This window comes from Rhinoderma darwinii, chromosome 5, assembly GCF_050947455.1.
Source record: "Rhinoderma darwinii isolate aRhiDar2 chromosome 5, aRhiDar2.hap1, whole genome shotgun sequence".
Taxonomy (NCBI): domain Eukaryota; kingdom Metazoa; phylum Chordata; class Amphibia; order Anura; family Rhinodermatidae; genus Rhinoderma; species Rhinoderma darwinii.
Window position 1 is genome coordinate 333,397,816 of NC_134691.1, and position 23,221 is coordinate 333,421,036.

At 41.3% G+C, this 23,221-nt stretch overlaps 1 protein-coding gene across 1 annotated transcript in view; it reads left to right on the forward strand.

Moving 5' to 3' along the window:
* NXPH1 (neurexophilin 1) overlaps window positions 1-11,746 on the forward strand; it is a 297,091-nt gene extending 285,345 nt beyond the window's left edge. Inside the window, 1 exon segment of the mRNA XM_075827757.1 lies at window positions 9,935-11,746. Within this exon segment, the coding sequence (XP_075683872.1) occupies window positions 9,935-10,696 (762 nt within the window). The 3' untranslated portion in view covers window positions 10,697-11,746.
* Window positions 11,747-23,221: the final 11,475 nt, after the last annotated feature.

Genomic DNA, 23,221 nt, shown 5'->3' on the forward strand with positions numbered 1-23,221 from the left:
GCACACAGCCCCCACTTAGTAGATAGTGCCACACACAGACCCCTGTAGATTGCGCCACACACAGACCCCTCTTGACAGAACCACAGCCCTCTCCCTTGTAAATAATGCCATCCCCTATTAGACAGTGCCACGCAGCCCCCCTTAGTAGTGCCACACAGCTCCCCCTTGTATATAGTGGCACACAGCTCCCCCTTGTGTATAGTGCCACACAGCCCCCCCTTGTATATAGTGCCACACAGCCCCCCCTTGTATATAGTGCCACACAGCCCCCCAAGTAGTACAAGTCAATGGCGCATCCGAGGAAGTTGTATCAGCCAGGGGGATGTCAATCAAACATGGAAAGGTGGGTTTGGAGGCAGGACTATGTGACTCAACCATGACTTGGATAAGTAGAGTCGAGTGATCCATAATTATTCCTTACCCTTTCAGAATAATAACACACGACACCAGGTTGGATTTTAATGGCCACAGCAGCCGTTTATTATAAATTTTATAAAATTAGAAAATTTTATAACCCAAACTTTAAATAACTTAGAATTCCCAAACATTGGAAATTCTACCAGAATACACATACCAAAACCCTTAACAGGGTCAATATAAATAACACCTTATAATTGACCAGGGGAAGCCCTTGAGGTTACCACGACTTATAAAAAACGTAGCCATCTGCCACCACCACTTGTTTTACCTCCAGCCGTAAACCGGCTCGAAGGCACCTTCTTGCAGATGGCTTTTCCATAAAGCACTTCAAAGGGGTAACACCCTAAGAAGCCTTCCACCTATTTTTGGGGGACGCATACCCCTGATGCGACCCCCCCACCAGTTTTACTGACCAACCTCAAGGACTCCCCCCGCCAGCCACCGTGACAATGCAAACACCACCAATTACACCAGGCAATAACCACCATTCAATACCCACACTTCTCCTTCCAAAGGCCTCATGCACACGACCGTAAAAACTCCCGTTATTACGGGTCGTAATTACGACCCGTAATAACGGGCTCATAGACTTCTATTGGCGACGGATGCCTTTCCGTTTTCTCACGGGAAGGTGCCCGTTCCGTTGAAAAAGATAGAACATGTCCTATTTCAGGCCGTAATAACGGCACGGACAGTCCATAGAAGTCTATGGAGCTCTCGTAATGACGGGTGGCTACATGTGTGCACCCGTCATTACGGCAGCGTTGCTAAGCGACGTCAGTAAATAGTCACTGTCCAGGGAGCTGAAAGAGTTAACTGATCGGCAGTAACTCTTTCAGCACCCTGGACAGTGACTACCGATCAGTATAAACCTGTAAAAAATAAAAATAAAAGACGTTCATACTTACCGACAACTTCCTGCTTCCTCCAGTCCGGTCTCCCGCCCGTTGCCTTGGTGACGCGTCCCTCTCGACATCCGGCCCGACGTCCTGGATGACGTTTCAGGCCATGTGACCGCTGCAGCCAATCACAGGTCAATCACAGGCTGCAGCGGTCACATGGACTGCCGCGTCATCCAGGGATGTCGGGCTGGATGTGAAGAGAGGGACGCGTCACCAAGACAACGGCCGGGTAAGTATGAATTTCTTTAACTTTTATTACAGAAAAGTCTGTCCCTTCTCTCTATCCTGCACTGATAGAGAGAAGGGGCTGCCGATTAGTGCAGTGCTATTTTGCCGCCAAAAACGTGCTTGTAAATACGGGTGGAATACGTGTGACACCGGACCCATATTTACGGGCACGGGTTCGTAAATACTGGTGCAAAACGGGTGGAATACGTGTGACACCGGACCCGTATTTACGCCAGTATTTACGGGTGGGAAAAAATACGGTCGTGTGCATGAGGCCAAAATCTGTAAAATAAAAAGGGGCGGGTGGGCGGGACTCCTGTGATGTCTCACCTCTCGCTGTCTCCCTCGCACTGAGGAAAACAGCGGGAAGCCCGAGACCTACTCCCCCTCCCTCCTCCCTCCCAATCCCCTCACCTTCATTCCCTGCACGTAACCTTAACCCTTTCCTCACCTGTTCCCTCCTATCCTGTCATGTCGGCCTCCCCTCACTCCTTGCAGTCGGCAGTACGGCCGCTTCTGGATAGTGGCTCCGAACCATGACCCTTTAATGAGTAATTAGCATATTGTGGATTTTATATATTTTGCTGCATCTAAAAAATATTATAAATTAGGAAATATTGTCAGGTCATGTATTACCGCATGGTGGCGGTTCAAGGAGTTAAAACTATCTGACAGGTTCTCATTAAATATACAATGAATCAAAAACAATTTTATCTGCCCTGCAATTTTGTTATTACGAATATATCCTATATAATTACAGCTCCTGAATCAAGCTCTGACATATATGCAGCACCAGAACCAAGTTCAGTACATATATACAGCACCAGAACCAAGTTCAGTACATATATACAGCACCAGAACAGAGCTCATACATTTATACAGCAGCAGAACCAAGCTCAGTACATAAATACAGCTCTAGAACCAAGCTCAATACATATACACAGCACCAGAACAAAACTCAGTACATATATACAGCACCAGAACAAAGCTCATTACATAAATACAGCACTAGAACCAAGCTCAAGCATATATACGACACGAGAGCCAAGCTCATACATATAAACAGCAACAGAACAAATCTCCGTACATGTATGAGCTTTGTTCTGGTGCTGTATATATGTACAGAGCTTTGTACTGGTGCTGTTTATATGTATGAGCTTGGCTCTCGTGCCGTATATATGTATGAGCTTTGTTCTAGTGCTGTATTTATGTAATGAGCTTTGTTCTGGTGCTGTATATATTTATACAGCACCAGAACAAAGCTCATTACATAAATACAGCACTAGAACCAAGCTCATACATATATACGGCACGAGAGCCAAGCTCATACATATATACAGCACCACAACCAAGATCAGTACATAAATACAGCGCTAGAGCAAAGCTCTGACATATATACAATACCACAACCAAGCTCAGTACATAAATACAGCACTAGAACCAAGATCATACATATATACGGCACAAGAGCCAAGCTTATACATATATACAGCACCAGAACCAAGCTCTGGCATATATACAGCACCAGAATCAACCTCCGTACATTTATACTGTGCCAGATCCAAGCTCAGTACATATATACAATGCCAGAACCAAGATCAGTACATAAATGCAGCCCCAGAACCAAGCTCAGTACATAAATACAGCCCCAGATCCAAGCTCATTACATATATACCTCCCCAGAACCAAGCTCAGTACATACATACATACATACATACATCCCCAGAACTCAATTTAGTGCAACACCTGCCGTATAGCTTTGTACGGCGTAAGGCTACAGCGCCCAGCATGGCACGAACAATGGTAAGGATATGCTGGGAGATGCTGTTTCACAAAAAAAATAAAATCATATCATACAACCCATCATCTCGCTGAAGATCATACAGTGACTACAGTGCTGATTAGAGGCAGAATTAACATTAAGAGTCTGAGACGTCACCAGTGAGTATCACTTAATGTAGTTATTTTTCTCTTTTCTTCTCCCTCCGGTCCAGACCTATATGATGACTTCTCCCGGCCACGACCCATTTCTGCAGTTTTCTGCTCAGAGGTCTTTAGCTTCTCACTTTTAAAAAATGTCTGCCCCTATAAACGAAGATGAAATTCTCAACACCTCTAAATATAATAGCGCCATACACTGCACCTCTAACTATAATAGCGCCGTACACTGTGTCCCTGTTTATAATAGTACCATACACTGTGTCCAAAACACACACACACTGTGCCCCCTGTAGATAGTGCCCTCATAGCCCCCCCTGTAGATAGTGACCCCCATAGAGCCTCTGTAGACAGTGCCCACATATGGCCTCCAGAGCTGCAAGGCAATAGTACTAACCACTGAGCCACTGTGCTGCCCCGCATATAGCTTCCCCAATAGATAGTGGTCCATGTATAGCCCACCTCTGTAGATAGTGTCCCACATATAGCCCACCCCTGTAGACAGTGGCCTACATATAGCCCCCTGTAGATAGTGCCCCACAAGTAACCCACTCTTGTATCTAGTGTCCCACATATAGCCCACCCCTACAGATAGTGCCCTACAAATAGCTCCCCCTATAGATAGTGCTCCACATGTATCCCACCCCTGTATATAGTGTCCCACATATAGCCTGTAGATAGGGCCCTACATATAGCTCCCCCTGTATATAGTGCTCCACATCCCCGCATATAGACAACCCATGTAGATAGAGTCCCCACTATAGATAATGCCACTCACAGTTTTAGTAGAAAAAAAACTAAAAAAACTTTACATACTCATATGATCCCGTTCCGCGCCGTCCGGTAGCAATGCAGATCCGCTCTCTTCTGAGCAGGTCTGCTGGAGCTGAATGACGCAAGCGGCATGTCGTTGAAAGGTGCTGATTGGCAGGGCAGAATGAGCTGCCCCGTCAATCAGCGCCTTTCAACCACAGAAGCGGCGCAATGATGTCATCGCTCCACTAGCGTCGTTGAAAGGCGCTGATTAGCGGGGCAAGGCATTTTTCCCCGTCAATCCGTGTCATTGTAAGGCGCTGAATGGTCGGACACGGAACGTGCCCGGCCATTCAGCACTAATGCATGTATTTGTACCTGCGTGCTATAGACGCAGGTACAATTACTGCAAGAGAGGGTGGCTATCGCTAGCACCGCATCCCTCTCTGGTACTAGCGACGCCACTGGGCATGAGAGGGCCCATGCCGCCCATAAATGCACCAGGTAAACTATAGAGAGCATTTACTACAATAATCGGCCTGTGTAAATTAAATTAAAATAATTTTAATAAACTTAATAATGTCGTGGAACAGAATGCACATACTTGTTAAAATCTCAACTGCCTGTTGCCACCACTAGGTGGCCTATCTGTATTCTAGCCATATTTAGTTCAATAGGAGCCATATACAGCAGTATAAAGATCGCCCCATATTGGTGGAAATAGGCAAAGATTTCTATAGGTATGTGTGTGTTGGAATAGAGGATCATAGCTCTGTGATAAAGAAATGGGCACAGGACACATCAAATATATTAGGAAAATGTTCTAAATCATTTATGCTGCTGGTTTCCTAATACAAAAATGTAAACTGTTGATACCTTGAAGGTGTCCATGGATATCCTGATGCCTGTTCGACACTCTGTCTGTAATAACATAATGCAAATTTTAATAAAGTTCACTTCCGGGGTTTTCAGATTTGGTAGCGGGCGCTTTGCAATATTTAGTGTAATCTTAGCGAAAAATATGTAAAGCCGTCAATGTGCATTTAGACCCCACAAAAATAGTAAGAAATGAATATATATTAAGCAGAGTACTCACCGGTGGGCTTTGCATGATTAGACAGGGAGCGTTGTTCTTATGTCGCTGCTGGAGGGTTACCTGTCTCCTATTTGCATCAAATGTTCATTGCCAGGGTGGAATATATTGGTACAAGAAGTCTAAATCCTTTGATGTCTGATATCTCTTACTTTCCCGCCTTTGTGACGCCATTGGCTAAATCAGTGAAGGGAGTCGTTAAAGGTCATATATTATACTCTGAAAATAGGTTTGAACCGCTACAGTATATTTAGATGTTTGAAAGTTTTTACTTAGAAGATATAAAAGACTATGTACCTTTAAATAAAAAACAAACTACCTTGAATCGAATTAAGTTGTTCAAAATTCTATGGCTGTTTTTTTTTTTTTTTTAATTGCTGAAATTTCACATATTAAAGGGGTGGTCACTAAGCCTTTTCAAATTTCTTGAAGGAATTGTCTGCAATGGACAACCCCCTTTCAAAATTTTGCAGGACCGGCTGGTGTAACCTATGTGGTATATGGCCCTGCCAAGTCCCATATAAGGGGCTCTCATCTTTAGCTAATAAGGGGGCTGCAGAGATGACCTCCATATGCCACAATAAGGAATTCAGTATGAACAGAGGTTGTGCTATTGGGACAACCATTTAATGGTGAATCTGTCTACAAATGCTACCATACGGCGGCATGGGGAGACTTAAAATTTGATAACTAAGCTGGTTTGATATAGTGTTGACATAAGTCACAGTTCAGTGATCAATACAAGTGGGTCTATGACTAAAAAACATGTGAGTGGGGGGGGGGGGGTCTGTGGAACCCCCATCATTGCCTAAAAAGAAGGGGCTTTTCTCTAACATGGCAAAACTTTCACCTTTTTTTTTCCCTAGCCAATGGTGTGCACCCTTGATATTCTAACATAATTGACCAAAGCCCCTTGAATGTTATTTTAATATGTCCAAATGTTTCAATATTTTAGATAGACCTCCATTGACAAGAGCTTGTCTGCGATATCCCCATGACAACACTACCTGCCCCTGTGATCTGGTACTTTATCAACAAATCAGAATGTACGTTCCCTTATATTAAATCCATGAGTTGTCCATGTAGTGTCCACTTTGGCTAATAGATGAGGTCCCGAACAGGAGACCCTTTCTATCTCAGAATTCTGTAATAGAATATTTAAAGATTCGTTTTCTAAACCTGAAAATTCATTTAGGATAAAGCTGAATGGACAATATTTCTAGATTTCTATTTTTATAATGTTTTTAAAAGATACGTCCACCTTGTGAGACCTGACTACACACGGGGTGTGTTTGTAGTCTGTGATCATGGAGACACATAGATCTGCAATGGAGCTGTATACACAAATAGTAGAAAATCTTTAAGACTTTTTGCAAAGTTGCTACATTTTTTTTATTTTGAATCCATTGGAACAATACAAAGATTGGTTGCTAAAGTATACACACCCTTTACAATTATCACAATCCTATTAAACTGAGTATATCACCTATCCAGATTTCTTTAAGTGAGGATATTTTTACCATGTCTTAAATTGTAATTCTAAGAAGGATAAATAGACTTAACCAAATCCTCCCGGTAGTTGCATTAAGTGTCCTGTCCACCATACGAGTTATCTTCACAGACAGACTGATACTTATAGAACCTAATGAAGTGAACAGTGGCCTGAGAATTGACTGAAGCCATTTGAATAGTTGGACATGAAGAGTAAAGTGCTGCAATGAGACGGGCCGGGCTCGTACATCAATCCGCCATGTTCCAAAATAGATTTCTTATTTCCAATGAAGCATTGATGAATTGTACTCAGGTAGAGCACACAGCCAGGGATATGGCATTTCTGAAAAGTCATTTTTCATCTGACTCAGGAAATTGATAAATGGCACTGGAGATGATAAGAGTATCCAATAATTTGATGTGGTGTTGCTTAGGAAAAATCAAAAAAGTTTCATAGTTCTAAATCCATGGGAATTCTTTTTTTTAGATTGAAGATATATAGAAAGATAGATAAATAGATGGACAATGCATGTTTACATTTTTCTGTAGATTATTCTATATATAGTCACTTTGTAAATACATGGCATGACTTATCTTGTACTGATCCTGAGTTAAAGCCTGTGTTATACTCCAGAGCTGGACCTCAATAGTTGGTGGGCGTCACTCCAGAGCTGCACTCACTATTCTGCCTGTGGAGTCACTGTGTACATACATAACATTACTGATCCTGAGTTACATCCTGTATTATACTCCAGAGCTGCACTCACTATTCTGCTGGTGGAGTCACGGTGTACATACATTACATTACTTATCCTGTACTGATCCTGAGTTACATCCTGTATTATACTCCATAGCTGCACTCACTATTCTGCTGGTGGAGTCACTGTGTACATACATTACTTATCCTGTACTGATCCTGAGACACATCCTGTATTATACTCCAGAGCTGCACTCACTATTCTGCTGGTGGAGTCACTGTGTACATACATTACATTACTTATCCTGTACTGATCCTGAGTTACATCTTGTATAATACTCCAGAGCTGCACTCACTATTCTGCTGGTGTAGTCACTGTGTACATACATGACATTACTAATCCTGTACTGATCCTGAGTTACATCCTGTATTATACTCCAGAGCTGCACTCACTATTCTGCTGGTGGAGTTACTGAGAACAGAGTTGGTGACTAAGAGTGTCTTCTTTCGATCTGGTGGATCCAGCCCTGTGTATTACGTTGTGAAACAACCAATTATTTGAGTGGTCCGTATGTAATACTTTATTGTCTAGCCACATCCTCTCCAGTAATAAGTCTATCGCACTCTCGCTCGCTCTCTCTGTCTCTCTTTTTCATCAAACAGGCACAGATGTCTTTGGGGGCAGGGGGAAATGGTTGAGAAAGTTCAAGGGGGGAACATAATTTTATTCTCATTTTCAGGCAGCCAAAATATTTGAATGAATGTGGAAATTGTCCTGGCATCATCCTCATGTAAATCATCTAGATCCCCCTCTTACTTGCTAAGAATATACAAACTAATGAGAGGCAGTCTTAATTAATGTTATTATTAGCGGTGATTACCGGTGTCCGCTCTTTATTTTACTCATGTCTTAGATATCTCGACTCTCCTCATCCAAATTGTTCATTTGTACCGCACACCATTCCCATCCTCAGAGCTGCCAGATTTTTCTTACATTTGTATTGCATTAAGTCCCATTATAAGAGATTACTTTTCAAATCCCTTCATAAAGGATAAGACACCAAGAAGGAGTCTGGGAAGTAAAGCTCTTTTTATGCACAGTGCATCAAAGTGGTCCCAATGCTCTGAAGACACAGCAATTCCTTCAACGTTGGCTGGCAGCTTCTTAAAATATAGGTCTGTCAGACTCATAATAGATTCTTACATTATTTGATTTTCAGTTCATCTAAGAAATGTTCATTTTTTTAGAAGAATGGCAGAGTTTTCTATGAAAGCCGATTCAGCTGCGGGAGGATATCCACGGAACAATCTCGTAACATTAAAGGAGACCTGCCTGGTTCTGTACAAATATTAAGTCATGGACTGTTGCTAGGACAGGCCACCAATATGTCACCTGTTTGGGTCCGACCACTGGGACGCTGACCTTCGACTTTGACCAGACAAAGTGCCACCATTGTGTCTGTACAGTGTCTGGTACCAGACCTAGTACACCCAACGGTGGTCCAAAGGGATGTTTGTCTTTTGCTAGGACAGGCCATCAATATTTCATCTGTGTGGATACAACCACTGGGACCCCTCATCGCTCCCAAAAACAAAGGGGTCCCTTCAGCTTTGACCAGACACAGCGCCACCATGATTGGTATTGTAGCGAAGCCCCATTTAAGTAAATAGAATTGAGCTCCATTACTAGCCCTAATACCTCCAAAGGTTGGGCTGTGCCTGGTAAAAGCCAAAGCGATGTTTGTCCTCATGATCGATGATGGCCTATTGCTAGGACCGGTCATCAATATGTCATCTGTTTGGATACAACCACTGGGAACCCCCACCGCTCACAAGAACAAAAGGGTCCCTTCAGCTTTGGTCAGCGCCACCATGATCTGTATCTAGTAAAGCAGCTAAGCCCCATTCAAGTCAATAGGACTGAGCTTCAGTACCAGACCAAGTACCTCCAAAGGTGGTGCTGTGTCTGATAAAAGCGGAAGGGTCCACTTTATTCCCAAGGGTTGGACCTACACCAATCACAGATTGATGTAGGTAGACAATGCCTAAATAATACTGCTCTACAATTAATTTTAAGATTGGTGGTGGTAACAAGCTTCGGGTGCCAGGTCGTCTGTGGCGGCACCTTCAGCAGAGGCAGCTGATGAGCCCTGTGTGACCTAAGGCTTGCCCCGATAGCAATGCATACAGCGATCTGGGAGCCATACTAAACCATCATCTTTAATGGCAGTCAATTCTTGATCATCAGGGGTCATTCTAGATATCGAATCTCCAATATTAAGATATTCGTAAAAGATTGATACTTGGTTTATTTAAGAATGTTGAGAATGGTGTTATTTTAAGGTGCAGATTTGTATTAGTTGCATAATGTCATAATATCTGGTATTACATTTTTCATTTTTCTCTCTTCAGGTGATATGTACAAATATAACAGGTGGTGGGAAACTTGGAAGTTTAAAATCAGGAGGCTCCATATCCACACTTAAGCATATATGGACAGAAAGTAACAAAGACTTGTCTATCAGTCGACTCCTTTCACAGACTTTTCGTGGTAAAGAAAACCAAACTTCCTTGGATATGAGATATGATACTCCAGAACCGTACACAGAACAAGAACTCTGGGAATGGCTGAGGAACACGACAGATCTACAAGGGCCTCGTTCCAGGTCCAAAAGAAGGCCAATCGTAAAGACGGGGAAGTTTAAGAAGATGTTTGGCTGGGGGGATTTCCATTCCAACATCAAAACTGTAAAGTTAAATTTGTTGATAACAGGGAAAATTGTGGATCATGGCAATGGAACCTTCAGTGTCTACTTTCGACACAACTCTACCGGTCAAGGAAATGTGTCTGTGAGCTTAGTTCCTCCAACCAAAATAGTGGAATTTGACTTGGCTCAGCAAACAATGATTGACGCTAAAGATTCCAAGTCCTTCAATTGTCGTATCGAATACGAAAAGGTCGACAAGGCTACCAAGAACACTCTTTGCAACTATGACCCTTCAAAAACATGCTACCAGGAGCAGACCCAAAGTCATGTATCTTGGTTATGCTCCAAGCCCTTCAAAGTGATCTGTATTTATATATCATTTTATAGTACAGATTATAAACTAGTACAAAAGGTGTGTCCCGATTACAACTATCACAGTGACACGCCATACTTCCCGTCTGGTTGACCATAACATGTATGCAAGACTTACCTCTAAGGAAAACAAAAGGTGACTGGGCTGGAACCGTATCCAAGAAAGTCCCATCAATTGCCTGGAATGTGTCTACATAACAAATGATCAAAAACGACAAAAGCAAAAAAAAAAAACTTTTATATTGGAAATTTATCCGATGCAATTGACCGCCCCCAATCGCTCCATATTCCATTTACTATGTGTAAGTTACTGGATATAATGGGAACACAAACACACACACCCACACATTGTAAGTGTCAAAAACATAACCATTTACATGGAACCAAAAAGGATTAGCCATACTGAAGTCATCATTGACACCTATAAGTATGGAAATTGCGCCCCCTTACAACTTTATCCCAAGAAGTATTGGTAATACTAGATCCTGGAGCTATAATAATTTAACAATCAAAGACACTGTCTCGACAAACAAATGCTTAGGTGAGCGCCGTCAGGATGAATCTTTATTAGCGACCTATCGAACATAACACAAAAAGGCACATTGATGATGGGGAATGGAGTCAATTGGAGCCCATCATGAATAAAGATGGAAATCCATTTACAATTTACACGTTAAACTGGGTCATACTGGGATGTGTCATGTTCCTCTTCCCGAATATCAGAGGCCAAGCTGAGAAATTTTGACCTGAACTTGTGTAAGTTGTGAATGGTTGAAATCTTTCTTATAGTATATTGTATACTTAAGTATCCTAGTCTCCATTTGTATGAATGGTTTGTATTGTATATAGTTTAACCCGTGTTACTTGAGCAGCTTATTAATATAACTAGTAAATGTCTCCGCTTGTTATTGGTTAAATACAATCAAAGGACTTGAGGATTCCATGTTTATCGACTTAGCTGTAAACTTCATTAATACGAGAGGACATAATTATGTATAAAGCATTTATTCTGCTAAGTATTGTTGAAAGCTAAACATATACAACATTGAAGTCTGTATGCATTTAGATATTTTATTTCTGGACGAGAAAAAAAAAAAAGGTGAATTGTATATAAAAATAAAATACATAACGTTGAATTTAAAAATGTGAAGGCGTCTCCATCGTGAAATAATGAAAGCAAAGAAATGACGTACGTGAACTACATTGAAATATGTTGAAAGCAAGAATGAAAAGAAGAAACATTTATAAGAAAAAAAAGTATCTATCTCTCTCTCTCTCTCTACCTCTCTCTCTCTACCTCTCTACCTCTCTACCTCTCTACATCTCTACATATATCTCTCTCTCTCTACATCTCTACATATATATCTCTCTCTCTCTACATCTCTACATATCTCTCTCTCTCTCTCTACATCTCTACATATATCTCTCTCTCTCTCTACATCTCTACATATATATATCTCTCTCTCTACATCTCTACATATCTCTCTCTCTCTCTCTCTCTCTACATCTCTACATATCTCTCTCTCTCTACATCTCTCTCTCTCCCTCTCTCTACATCTCTACATATCTCTCTCTCTCTCTCTACATCTCTACATATCTCTCTCTCTACATCTCTACATATCTCTCTCTCTCTCTCTCTACATCTCTACATATCTCTCTCTCTCTACATCTCTACATATCTCTCTCTCTCTACATCTCTACATCTCTCTCTCTCTCTCTACATCTCTACATATCTCTCTCTCTCTACATCTCTACATATCTCTCTCTCTCTACATCTCTACATCTCTCTCTCTCTCTCTCTCTCTACATCTCTACATATCTCTCTCTCTCTCTACATCTCTACATATCTCTCTCTCTCTCTCTACATCTCTCTCTCTCTCTCTATACATATATCTCTCTCTCTACATCTCTACATATATATCTCTCTCTCTCTCTCTCTACATCTCTCTCTCTCTCTCTACATCTCTCTCTCTCTCTACATCTCTACATATATCTATCTCTCTCTCTCTACATCTCTACATATATCTCTCTCTCTCTACATCTCTACATATATATCTCTCTCTCTACATCTCTACATATCTCTCTCTCTACATCTCTACATATCTCTCTCTCTCTCTCTACATCTCTACATATATCTCTCTCTATCGTTCGATTTAAATCAGCATTGTATGCGAGAAGACAAACGCTCTTGAAGAAAATATAAAAGTAAATATTTGCAAACTTGTAAAATATGGGATCTGGATGTATAGCATGAAAACAAGAAGTTGCACCATTGATAGACTTCTGTGTTATATATAAACTTAAAATCTGAAGTAGTCACTTAGGAAGCTATGCACTGGCACCTCTGCACCACACCAAGGGCAGTACCATACAGGCAGCCTATGCAGAGGCTATGAGACCCCTGAAAAGTGGGATCCCATTCCAGGTTGACCTTATCTCTAATTTAACGGATGTTAAGAAATTGCACATGGTTGTGGTCTCCACAGGTGCTGCAATGTTAGCAAACAAGTAAGTGGAAAATGTAATGAAGTCATGAACATTGTAATACGGGCACCAGAACGTCCTGTTGCGGGTGCTTAGAAGAGTGGTGGTGTCAAACAGCCTGTCTTTTATGTATGCAACTGCACCAAAAACAAAACCAGAAGCTGCTTTTTAGCTTAGAAAAAAAGTATTGTCCCATGGAAACCATCAGCAAGCATGCATTTTGTCCCTTTCTTATCTTACTATGGCTATTTGTACAGCCCATCTCATCAACACTACCATATGAATTGTCCTTTGTGTTTAAATTGTGGTGCAAGGGGTACTGAGCTGTTAATGAGTTGACCAGTCCTATAGTCAATTCACAACATTACACTAGAATACACTTAAAGTGCTTTAAAAAAAACAAAACACAAGTATACAAGATCTGTCAACATCAGCATGTTGACAGTTTCCATTTAGCAACATAAGATTTTTTTTTTTACTGCGTTTAACATTTTACGTTTACTATTTAGAAAGCGCATTTCAGATGGATCCTGACTTTACTATTTTTACATTAGATGAGAACATAGATTTGGGCAGAGTTTGAGCTCCCACCCTGCACATTTGCTGCAGTGTCAGATTCGGTGAACTCCACAATGTGTGATATCGTCTTCATTAAACCTTTAGCTTCTAAAATGACCAGCAAGAAACCACAATCAATGCACTTCAGCCACGTCTAACAACGCAAAGGTCAGAGGGGCATCAGGTCCATAGTTTATCACCAGAAATCAGCTCGTATTGTTGGTGTAATTAAAATATAGTCCCCGAGCAGCAGGGCATTACCAGGTGATTAATACAAAGTGTTCAGCGAGGGGCCTGCAGTGAGGGGGCATTAATCACTGCTAATAAGCCGTCCTTAGGGGGGATATTACTGCAGGTTACTGTTTTGGTTTTCAATGTTTTATTTTATATACTGTGTAATTACAGTCGCATCATGAAAATTAAGATCTCCTTCTCCACATATTTCCATTTTTATCTCTCTCTCTCATATCAACCCATCTCTCTCGTATCTACCCACAACAAAAGCCATTGAAAAAGTAAAGATAAAAGATCTTGACACTGTATTTAATGCGTTAAAAGTCAAGATAAAGATGGCTACATCTGTATCTATCTATCTATCTATCTAATATCTATCTATCTATCTATCTATCTATCTATCTATCTATCTATCTATCTATCTATCTATCTATCTATCTATCTATCTATCTAATATCTATCTATCTATCTATCTATCTATCTATCTATCTATCTATCTATCTATCTATCTATCTATCTATCTATCTATCTATCTATCTAATATCTATCTATATATCTATCTATCTATCTATCTATCTATCTATCTATCTATCTATCTATCTATCTATCTATCTATCTATCTACAGCAGACAAAGAAAATGGCGACCACACACTGCGAACACCAATGCCACCTAAACACTATAAATAAATAAATTTGCATTGCTGTTGAATCTACTTACAATAGGGAGGTTCTTAACGCACATTTTGATCAAATTATGTGAGCCCAGCTGCCACGACAAGGCGACCTCTATGAGGTGGGAACCTATGCTGCTCATACACCTAGAACTGGGACTAAGCCTACATATATACCTGGGGATGGTAGGAACCAGCATTAAACTAATTAAAATCACCCAGGGCAGAATCTTATCTATCTATCTATCTATCTATCTATCTATCTATCTATCTATCTATCTATCTATCTATCTATCTATCTATCTATCTATCTATCTATCTATCTATCTCATATCTATCTATCTCATATCTATCTATCTATCTGTCTGTCTGTCTGTCTGTCTGTCTATCACATTCTCTCTCTCCCTCTCAAGCTAAGTAAGCGTTCCATTTTTGGGGCCCGCACCTACCAGGCATTCATGGCATATTCTGTGGATTTGCCATAATGTCTGTGATTAGAATACCACTTTAATGTAGCCAAACTTTCTTTACCATTTATTATGACTGCTCACACCTGAGGTTACTAAGGCCAGTATGGTAATCCAATATACTGTAATGTAATGTTTTATTGTTTGAGACAGTATACAGGGCCCATGCCTCTTAATGCTCCCCTCCCCCTCATGTCTCTTCTATTGGTACCTGAAAAGAATAGTCGCTGTTTCAGACGCATAATTCGGAAATCATTAACCAGGAAGGAAAACTTCCCACAGCCAACTGATCTGCATGATCAAAGTGAACAGTGATCCTCTGTCATCTGACAGCCGCTCCCCTGGTCATGTAATACACACATAACATTTATATATATATGTATATATATATATATATATATATATATATATATATCTATATATCTATATCTATAAGGGTGTGAGCTGTATGTTCTCTTAGGAAATCACTTTAAATATGGAACAGAAACTATAGATATCTGTGGTAGACTTAGAGCCGCAGTAGAATGTTCTTCCACAACATGCTGAAATATCCCGGCCGATGCAAATACTGTGCAGATGGTCATAAATCACCACATGCAATGACTTCCCGCTGCATAGGATCTATATGTAATAAATGCAAAGCAAGTACGAGTATAGTAAGCGAGCTCTATAGTGCAATAACCATGAACCCATCACTCCTCTGTGCTGCTACTACTGCAGTTCTCTGATGTGGCAGAGGGGCTTCCTCTGGTACCAGGGTCTGGGTATCACTGCAGCCTCTGCACAGAGCAGGTGTCAGGAGGAGCCTGTCTGAGACAAGCAGCCAATCACTGACCACCACCACCACATCCTCTTCCTTGGTAGATAGAGATCAGCACCGGGAGAGGAAGTGACATATAAGCAGGCACTGGCCAATGGAAACACTGAAGAGAGGAGAAGGTGAGAGTGTTTTTCTTTTGTTAATTAAACATACTGGCACTATTCATGATGGCTCTCTGCCTGGCATTGTTAATCAGGACATTCTGTCTGGCACTATTCATGGGGGCACTCTGGCTGGTACTGTAGGTGAAGACGTTATCTGGCACTGATTAGAGGAGCATTCTGGTGGACACTATTCATGGAGGCACTCCGGGTGTCACTATTTAGAAGGATATTTTGACACTGTTCTCGGGCTGACACTATTCATGGAGGCACTCTGGTGGACACTAGTCATTAGGGTACTCTTGCTGAGACTATTCATGATGAGACTCTGGCACTATTTGTGGGAGCACTTCAGCCATCACTATTCACAGTGGCACTTTTCATAGGGGCACACTTGTGGATGCCCTTCATCGAGGCACTTCAATGTCATTGAGACACTCTGGTACTGTTAGGCCATGTTCAGACGTGGTAGAATTTTTCAGCTGAAAATGTTGCTGCAGATTCGTTGCGAATTTGCAGCAACATTTGCATATTTTTCACAGGTAATTCAGACATTGCAGATATCACAGCCGACTTGCTGCAGATTTCAGCCTTTGCGATGCAAAGGCTGAAATCCGCAGTGAAATTCCACTTCTTCTCCGCAACGTCATGAGCTGCTGCGGAGGGAAAATTCTGCACCGCAGCCTCATTTCTGCAGAGTTATTTTCCGCAACGTCTGAACTAAGTTTCCTAAAAATGTATAGAAACAAATGTAAAAAACGGCTGCTGCAGAATTCCACTGCGGACAATCCACATCGGAATAAAACAGGAATTCTGCCACGTCTGAATGTGCCCTTATGGGGCACTCCGGTTGTCATTATATGGTGTGTCCTGTATTTCAGTGCGGGGAAAATGCTTAACACATTTATATGTTTGATACAAGTTTGCAACTTTGCCTCTACACAATAGGTCCTCTCTCTGTTGTACACATACTTACGGTGGTACAGGCCATGTCTCTAGGGGGTACTCGGGCGGTGCTGTGTTTTTTGTAGTAGGGAGCACTGTATATGATCATAGCCATGGAGGAATTTCCATGTAATTTAGAGTAGGGCTACTTGGCTTATGAGGGTTGAGAATCACTGCTCTACACTACTTGTGACTACGCCACTGTTACACACGATGTTTATCTCATACTGTTAATGGGAACGATTGACCATATGTACAATGTTAATGGAACATCCGGGGTCCTCAATTACTTTTGGCCATTGAGACCATTATCTTTTCCTTCTCCCATTTCTGTAATTGTTGTTAATGGTCTGCAATTATTTGTCCCATTAAATCATAAAACTTTACTATATGTCATTTTTATATCTGTCACAAAAGAAGACAAAAGACACTTTCGATTAATTTTATGAGCAAGAGTCAAGTCAGACTACACAGCCAGATTGCTATTATAGGTGGACATCAAGACTACACAGCCAGACTTCTATTATAGGGGAAGGTTCAGACTACACAGCCAGGCTACTGCTATAGGGGAAGGTTCAGACTACACAGCCAGGCTACTGTTATAGGGGGCACTCCAGAGTACACAGCCAGACTGCGGTTATTGGGGGAGGTCCAGACTACACAGCCAGACTGCTGTTATAAGGAACGCTCCAGAATGCACAGCCAGACTGCTGTTATAAGGAACGCTCCAGAATACACAGCCAGACTGCTGTTTTAGGGAACGCTCCAGAATACACAGCCAGACTGCTGTTATAGGGAACGCTCCAGAATACACAGCCAGACTGCTGTTGTAGGGAACGCTCCAGAATACACAGATGGTCTGCTTTTGTAGGGCGTGCTCCAGACTACACAACCAGACTGCTGTTATAGGGGGCGCTATAGATGGCACAGCAGGACTGCTGTAATAGGGAACACTCCAGACTACATAGCCAAACTGTTGTTATAGAGGGAGGTCCAGACTACACAACCAGACTGCTGTTATAGGGAGGGAGGTCCAGACTACACAACGAGACTGCTGTTATAGGGGGGGAGGTCCAGACTACACAACCAGACTGCGGTTATAGAGGGAGGTCCAGACTACACAACCAGACTGTTGTTATAGGGGGAGGTCCAGACTACGCATTAAGAAGTTAGGCTGCACATGAGTCCTTTGGAGATTGGCTTTTTCTGCCAGTGCCCTATATATAAAAAAAAGCTCAACCCACTAAGGTTTGGGACAATTCAAGAGCAAATTGAAGATACCAAGAACAGTGGACTACTAGTCCCATGCCCATGTTGTTTCTGTAACACCATTTGTAGATACTTTATTCCTCAGATTTAAAAACAAATTTTAATACCAGGGCAGTAACTAAATGTTCCAAACTGGCATTGTGACTTTTTTTTGCTTCTAAGGTGGATAATCTCATGACATCAGATCATGGTATCAAAGTACATCATATGGAAATCTTCTCCCCACAGTATGATTTCTGCATATATATATGTATATGTCAAAAACTGACGATGAAAAGATCCACCATGCTATCAAGGGAGAGACAGGTAAGCACAGAAGATGGAGTGATTCTACTCTTGGTGAGACATTGGACAATGGAGTCTGCAGAAATGTGGGAGCTAGTGCACTAAACAGGTAGGTTTTTCCTACTGCTTTTACGTCAACAGAATCTCCCTTGCCCACCATGTTAATGCCTAGGAGGTTTTTAGGCTAGAGCACTAGATGGGTGAAACATGACTAATGCTGACTTAGCATGAAAGAGCTTGAAAGGGGTTGGATAGAGTTCTGGATGACATCAGAGAGTCAGACTTGAAATTTCAGGGTAATCGGGAAAACTTGCGATTCAGGCAATCGGCCAGCCGATTCATTCGAATTGGACCCGAAACAGATTTCGAGAATTTTGCTGATCTCTGGTCCTAGTTGTCTAACTGCCTACACATGGGTATTTCTAGGTTTGCTGATAACGGTCATGTTTCAAGGCTCTTTAGAGTCAGATATTGACTTATATTGTAGCCACCGATATATGGCACCAGGGAGACAATTTTTTTCCCCCTCGAGGAGGGCTATTTTGCCAGAGTCGTATGTTATGGGCCCCAACAAGCTAGGAAATTTAGATTCAGGACTAGGGCAGCAAACTGAATCTTTGCCCCGGATAAAGGACAGCCTAGCTACGACTGTGAATTTGGATATTTTTTCTCATTGTCCTCCAAGCTGGATCTCCGCTAAGAAAAACAGTCCCTTTTGTGAGGCAGTGCTTACAAGGCAGGAAAATGAAACATCTGACTTATGACCCGATGAAAATAAACAGTCTACAAAAATGCTTACACATTTTGAGTATTCTTCACCACTCCAAAGCTTTACAATCTCACAACTGTTCATGTGCTGAAAAGAAAGTGGAGAGATATTATTATCATCTAATTTTTCTATGTCGGATAAGAAAAGCTATTGATCATTTCCTAGATCCTCTACTCTGCAGAGAATTATAAAAGCCAGCTGCTTAGGAGTAACATATTAATCTAAAAAATAATGATTTCTTCAAACAAAGAAAGCAGAAAACAGCTACTTCCCTCTATGGTGAGTGTGAATGGAGCGTGCCACCTTCATTATTCTGCTTTATGTATCTACACCCTGATATTGTATCGAAAAACGACTATACTTACAGTTTCAACCATGGGGCAATTACTATTCTGCTATTTTTTAGTGCAATTGCATGGGAACACCTGCCACCTAAATATAGCCCCAATTCCCTTAAGGTGACATGTGGTTATAGAGAAGGACTTATATATAAGAGTACATGGAGTCGAGTTCATGTAGATGAATGTCCTCACTGAGTATTTCACCTTGAATGGCATGCTTCAAACATCAACAAGATTAGATACAATGAATCCATTTGTATCATTGGATCTCAATTTCCTTAACTAAATGCATATAATGTGTATAATTTTGGAATTTATTTTTTTAACACTCCCTTTCTGTATTATTTGTACAAACAGTGCATCAGGGTGTGAGTGCTTTATGGCACCTGCAATAAATGGGAGTTAATGGACAGAAAAGTGTCAAAAGACTAAGGCTTAATGCACACGACCATAGCCATGTGCTCGGCCGTGATTTTCGGGTCGGATGGCTGGGGAGTGTCACCCGCGAGGCCGCGTGCATTAATGTCTATGAGACTGGACCATGCACGGACCCTGGAAACCACAGCCGTGTGCATGGGCCCATAGAAATGAATGGGGTCGCAATTCTCCCGGTGGAATTGCGGCCGCAAAAGCACGTTCGTGTACATGGGGCCTAATACAGTCTCCAGGAAAAGAATGGAGTAAAGTTTCTCCCCCAGAGACAATAGGGAGGCAGGGGAGCTGCAAACAGAGCACTATCAGGGACAAAAGTGTATAGTGTTGCTATCCTGCCTTGTCTAGACCTCCAGCAGCACAATAGAGCAGTAATCTGTCATTAAATCCGCTGCCCTTTAATGATGAGATGACTCTGCCAAGTCCACCCTCTAATGATGAGAAAACTCTGCTGACCCCACCTTCTAACGATAATGAGAAGACTCTGCTGACATCATCCTCTGATAATAATGAGATGACTCTGCTGATCCACCCTCTAATGATATGCTGAGCCACCCTCTATTGATAATGAGAATACTCTGCTGACCCACCCTTAAATGTTAATGAAATTACTCTGCTGACCCCGCCCTCTAATCATAATGGGATGACTCTGCTGACCCACCCGTTAATGAGATGACTCTGCTGACCCCACTGTCTAATCATAATGAGATGACTCTGCTGAACCAACTTCTATTGATAATGAGATGACTGGTGACCCCACCCCCTAATATTAATGACATTACTTTGCTGACCCCACCCTCTAATCATAATGAGATGACTCTGCTGACCCCACTCTCTAATCATAAAGAAAAGACTCTTCTCATCCTCCCTCAGTCTACAAAGTAAAGCTTAAAGTGAGCTGCAAAAAACGAAGAAAACACATACCTATTGTGATTGTTCAAGTGGCCCTGTGAAAACCCTGAGTAGACGAGTTTACATTGCTAGCTCATGTGGGCTGTCATGTAGGCTTTCCTTTATCGGGGCAGGAGTGCCTTCAGATTGTCTACAAACAAAAGTAGGTGCAGGGTGCAGAACTAGGATTGTATCATAAACATAATAACAGACATGAGAAAGAAGATGGGGAAAATGGAGGAGAAAGCAAGAAACTGTATATGTAAACCTGTATATAAGAGGGTGGCTGGGTGACCAGAAGATTCAACTTACACTTCAAAATGGCTGATTATGGTTACACCTTCCTGTCCTCAATTATAAAATGAACGCATTCGGCACACATTGGCGCCTCTTAAACCACACACCTTTTCCAGCAAGCCAAGCCCTTTCCAGCTAAGCCATGCCTTATTTTTGGAACACTTTTAAAAAGTGTCAAGTGAGGTGGAAACATCAAAATTGCACCAAATTGCGCCAATTTGCGCCAAAATTTTATGCAATTCTTTAGTCTTTCTAAAGCAACACCCATTAGTAAATCTACCCCAATGTATCAGTTTTGCCCAAAGGGTTTCTTTAACATCTAATTCTAAGATTGATGTAATTGCCCCCTCAAAAAAAAAGAAAAGAAAAGAACTTTTTCTGACCTATTACGGCCTTTCCTGTAACGATTGAATCTCTTTTTGTAGTAATTTCCTGTTGATTCCTATGAAAGATGAAACTTATTTTGACCTATTTTATGTAATTTATTTTAGTGGGTTGTTTTCTGTCATTTGCTTTATAAAGTAACAACATCATTAAGTTTATTTTTTCCTATTTAAGAATCATCAAAAGTTTCCTCATGAAAAAGATAAAGAATAAATCCCACAAGGATCCTGTATAATCAGATGTTTTTGTTTTTTTTTCTTCCCCAATGATATCATGTCAACTCATGCTTAAAAAAGAAACTTGTTTAGGGAATGACAAAAAAATAAAAACACTATTGCATTTTTTTATTTTTTATTTTAAAAAAAAAACAAACAAAATTTTTAGCAATTATAGAAAAAAATATTTGAATAAAGCTAGATACAGTATAAAAACCTTGGTCATTCTTATACTTTGGTTAAATGATGTGGGAATTGCCAACAAAGGAAGTGTATGAGACTGAGTTGCAATACCACACACAACCTGTGAACAGGTGTGGCACTATTTCTGGAAGAAAGCCGACATGTTTTACTAATCTTATACAACCTCTTTAAAAAGGTAAACATTCTGATTCAGCAAATATATTTTATTCATTGTATAGGGAAAATGTATACAATTTTCTCACAGTTTTCAAAATCTCTGCTTGCCATCATTGAATTTCCAGATTGTGATATTTTGTCTTGGTCATGTAATAATGGCACAGATGCTCGGCAGTAGACACAGCTCTGATAACCAGCTGGTAACCAATATGTTAATCAAATGATCAGGAGAGATTTTCATCCTCTGGAAAGTTCTCATTCACTGACTGAAAGCAGAGATCTTGAAAACAGTGGAAAAATCGATGCACAAAATATATTAGAAAACAGTATAACTTTTCATTATATAATGAACAGGCTATGTTGGCTGAAACCAGAAAATCTGATCATCTGTAATAAATTCTATCCTTTTTCATGGAGGTGGAAAATGTATATATGGCCAGCCTACTGACAGCTCTCTTGGTGCCCCCACCCCGTCTTTCGACAGCAATTGCCCCCTGACGCACTAAAGGGAAGCCCTACAGTGTCCAACCAGTTGTACAAAGAAATGTAAAGGTACAGTGTTTTTTTTAATCCATAAATTTCAACCTCCCATCTGAATGGCAGTCTAGGAGGCCGCCTACCCCTTGTTCTAACCCTGCCTACCGGTTAGTACCATAATATTACATCTGAATGGCAGTCTAGGAGGCCACCTACCCCTTGTTCTAACCCTGCCTACCGGTTAGTACCATAATATTACATATGAATGGCAGTCTAGGAGGCCACCTACCCCTTGTTCTAACCCTGCCTACCGGTTAGTACCATAATATTACATCTGAATGGCAGTCTAGGAGGCCACCTACCCCTTGTTCTAACCCTGCCTACCGGTTAGTACCATAATATTACATCTGAATGGCAGTCTAGGAGGCCACCTACCCCTTGTTCTAACCCTGCCTACCGGTTAGTACCATAATATTACATATGAATGGCAGTCTAGGAGGCCACCTACCCCTTGTTCTAACCCTGCCTACCGGTTAGTACCATAATATTACATCTGAATGGCAGTCTAGGAGGCCACCTACCCCTTGTTCTAACCCTGCCTACCGGTTAGTACCATAA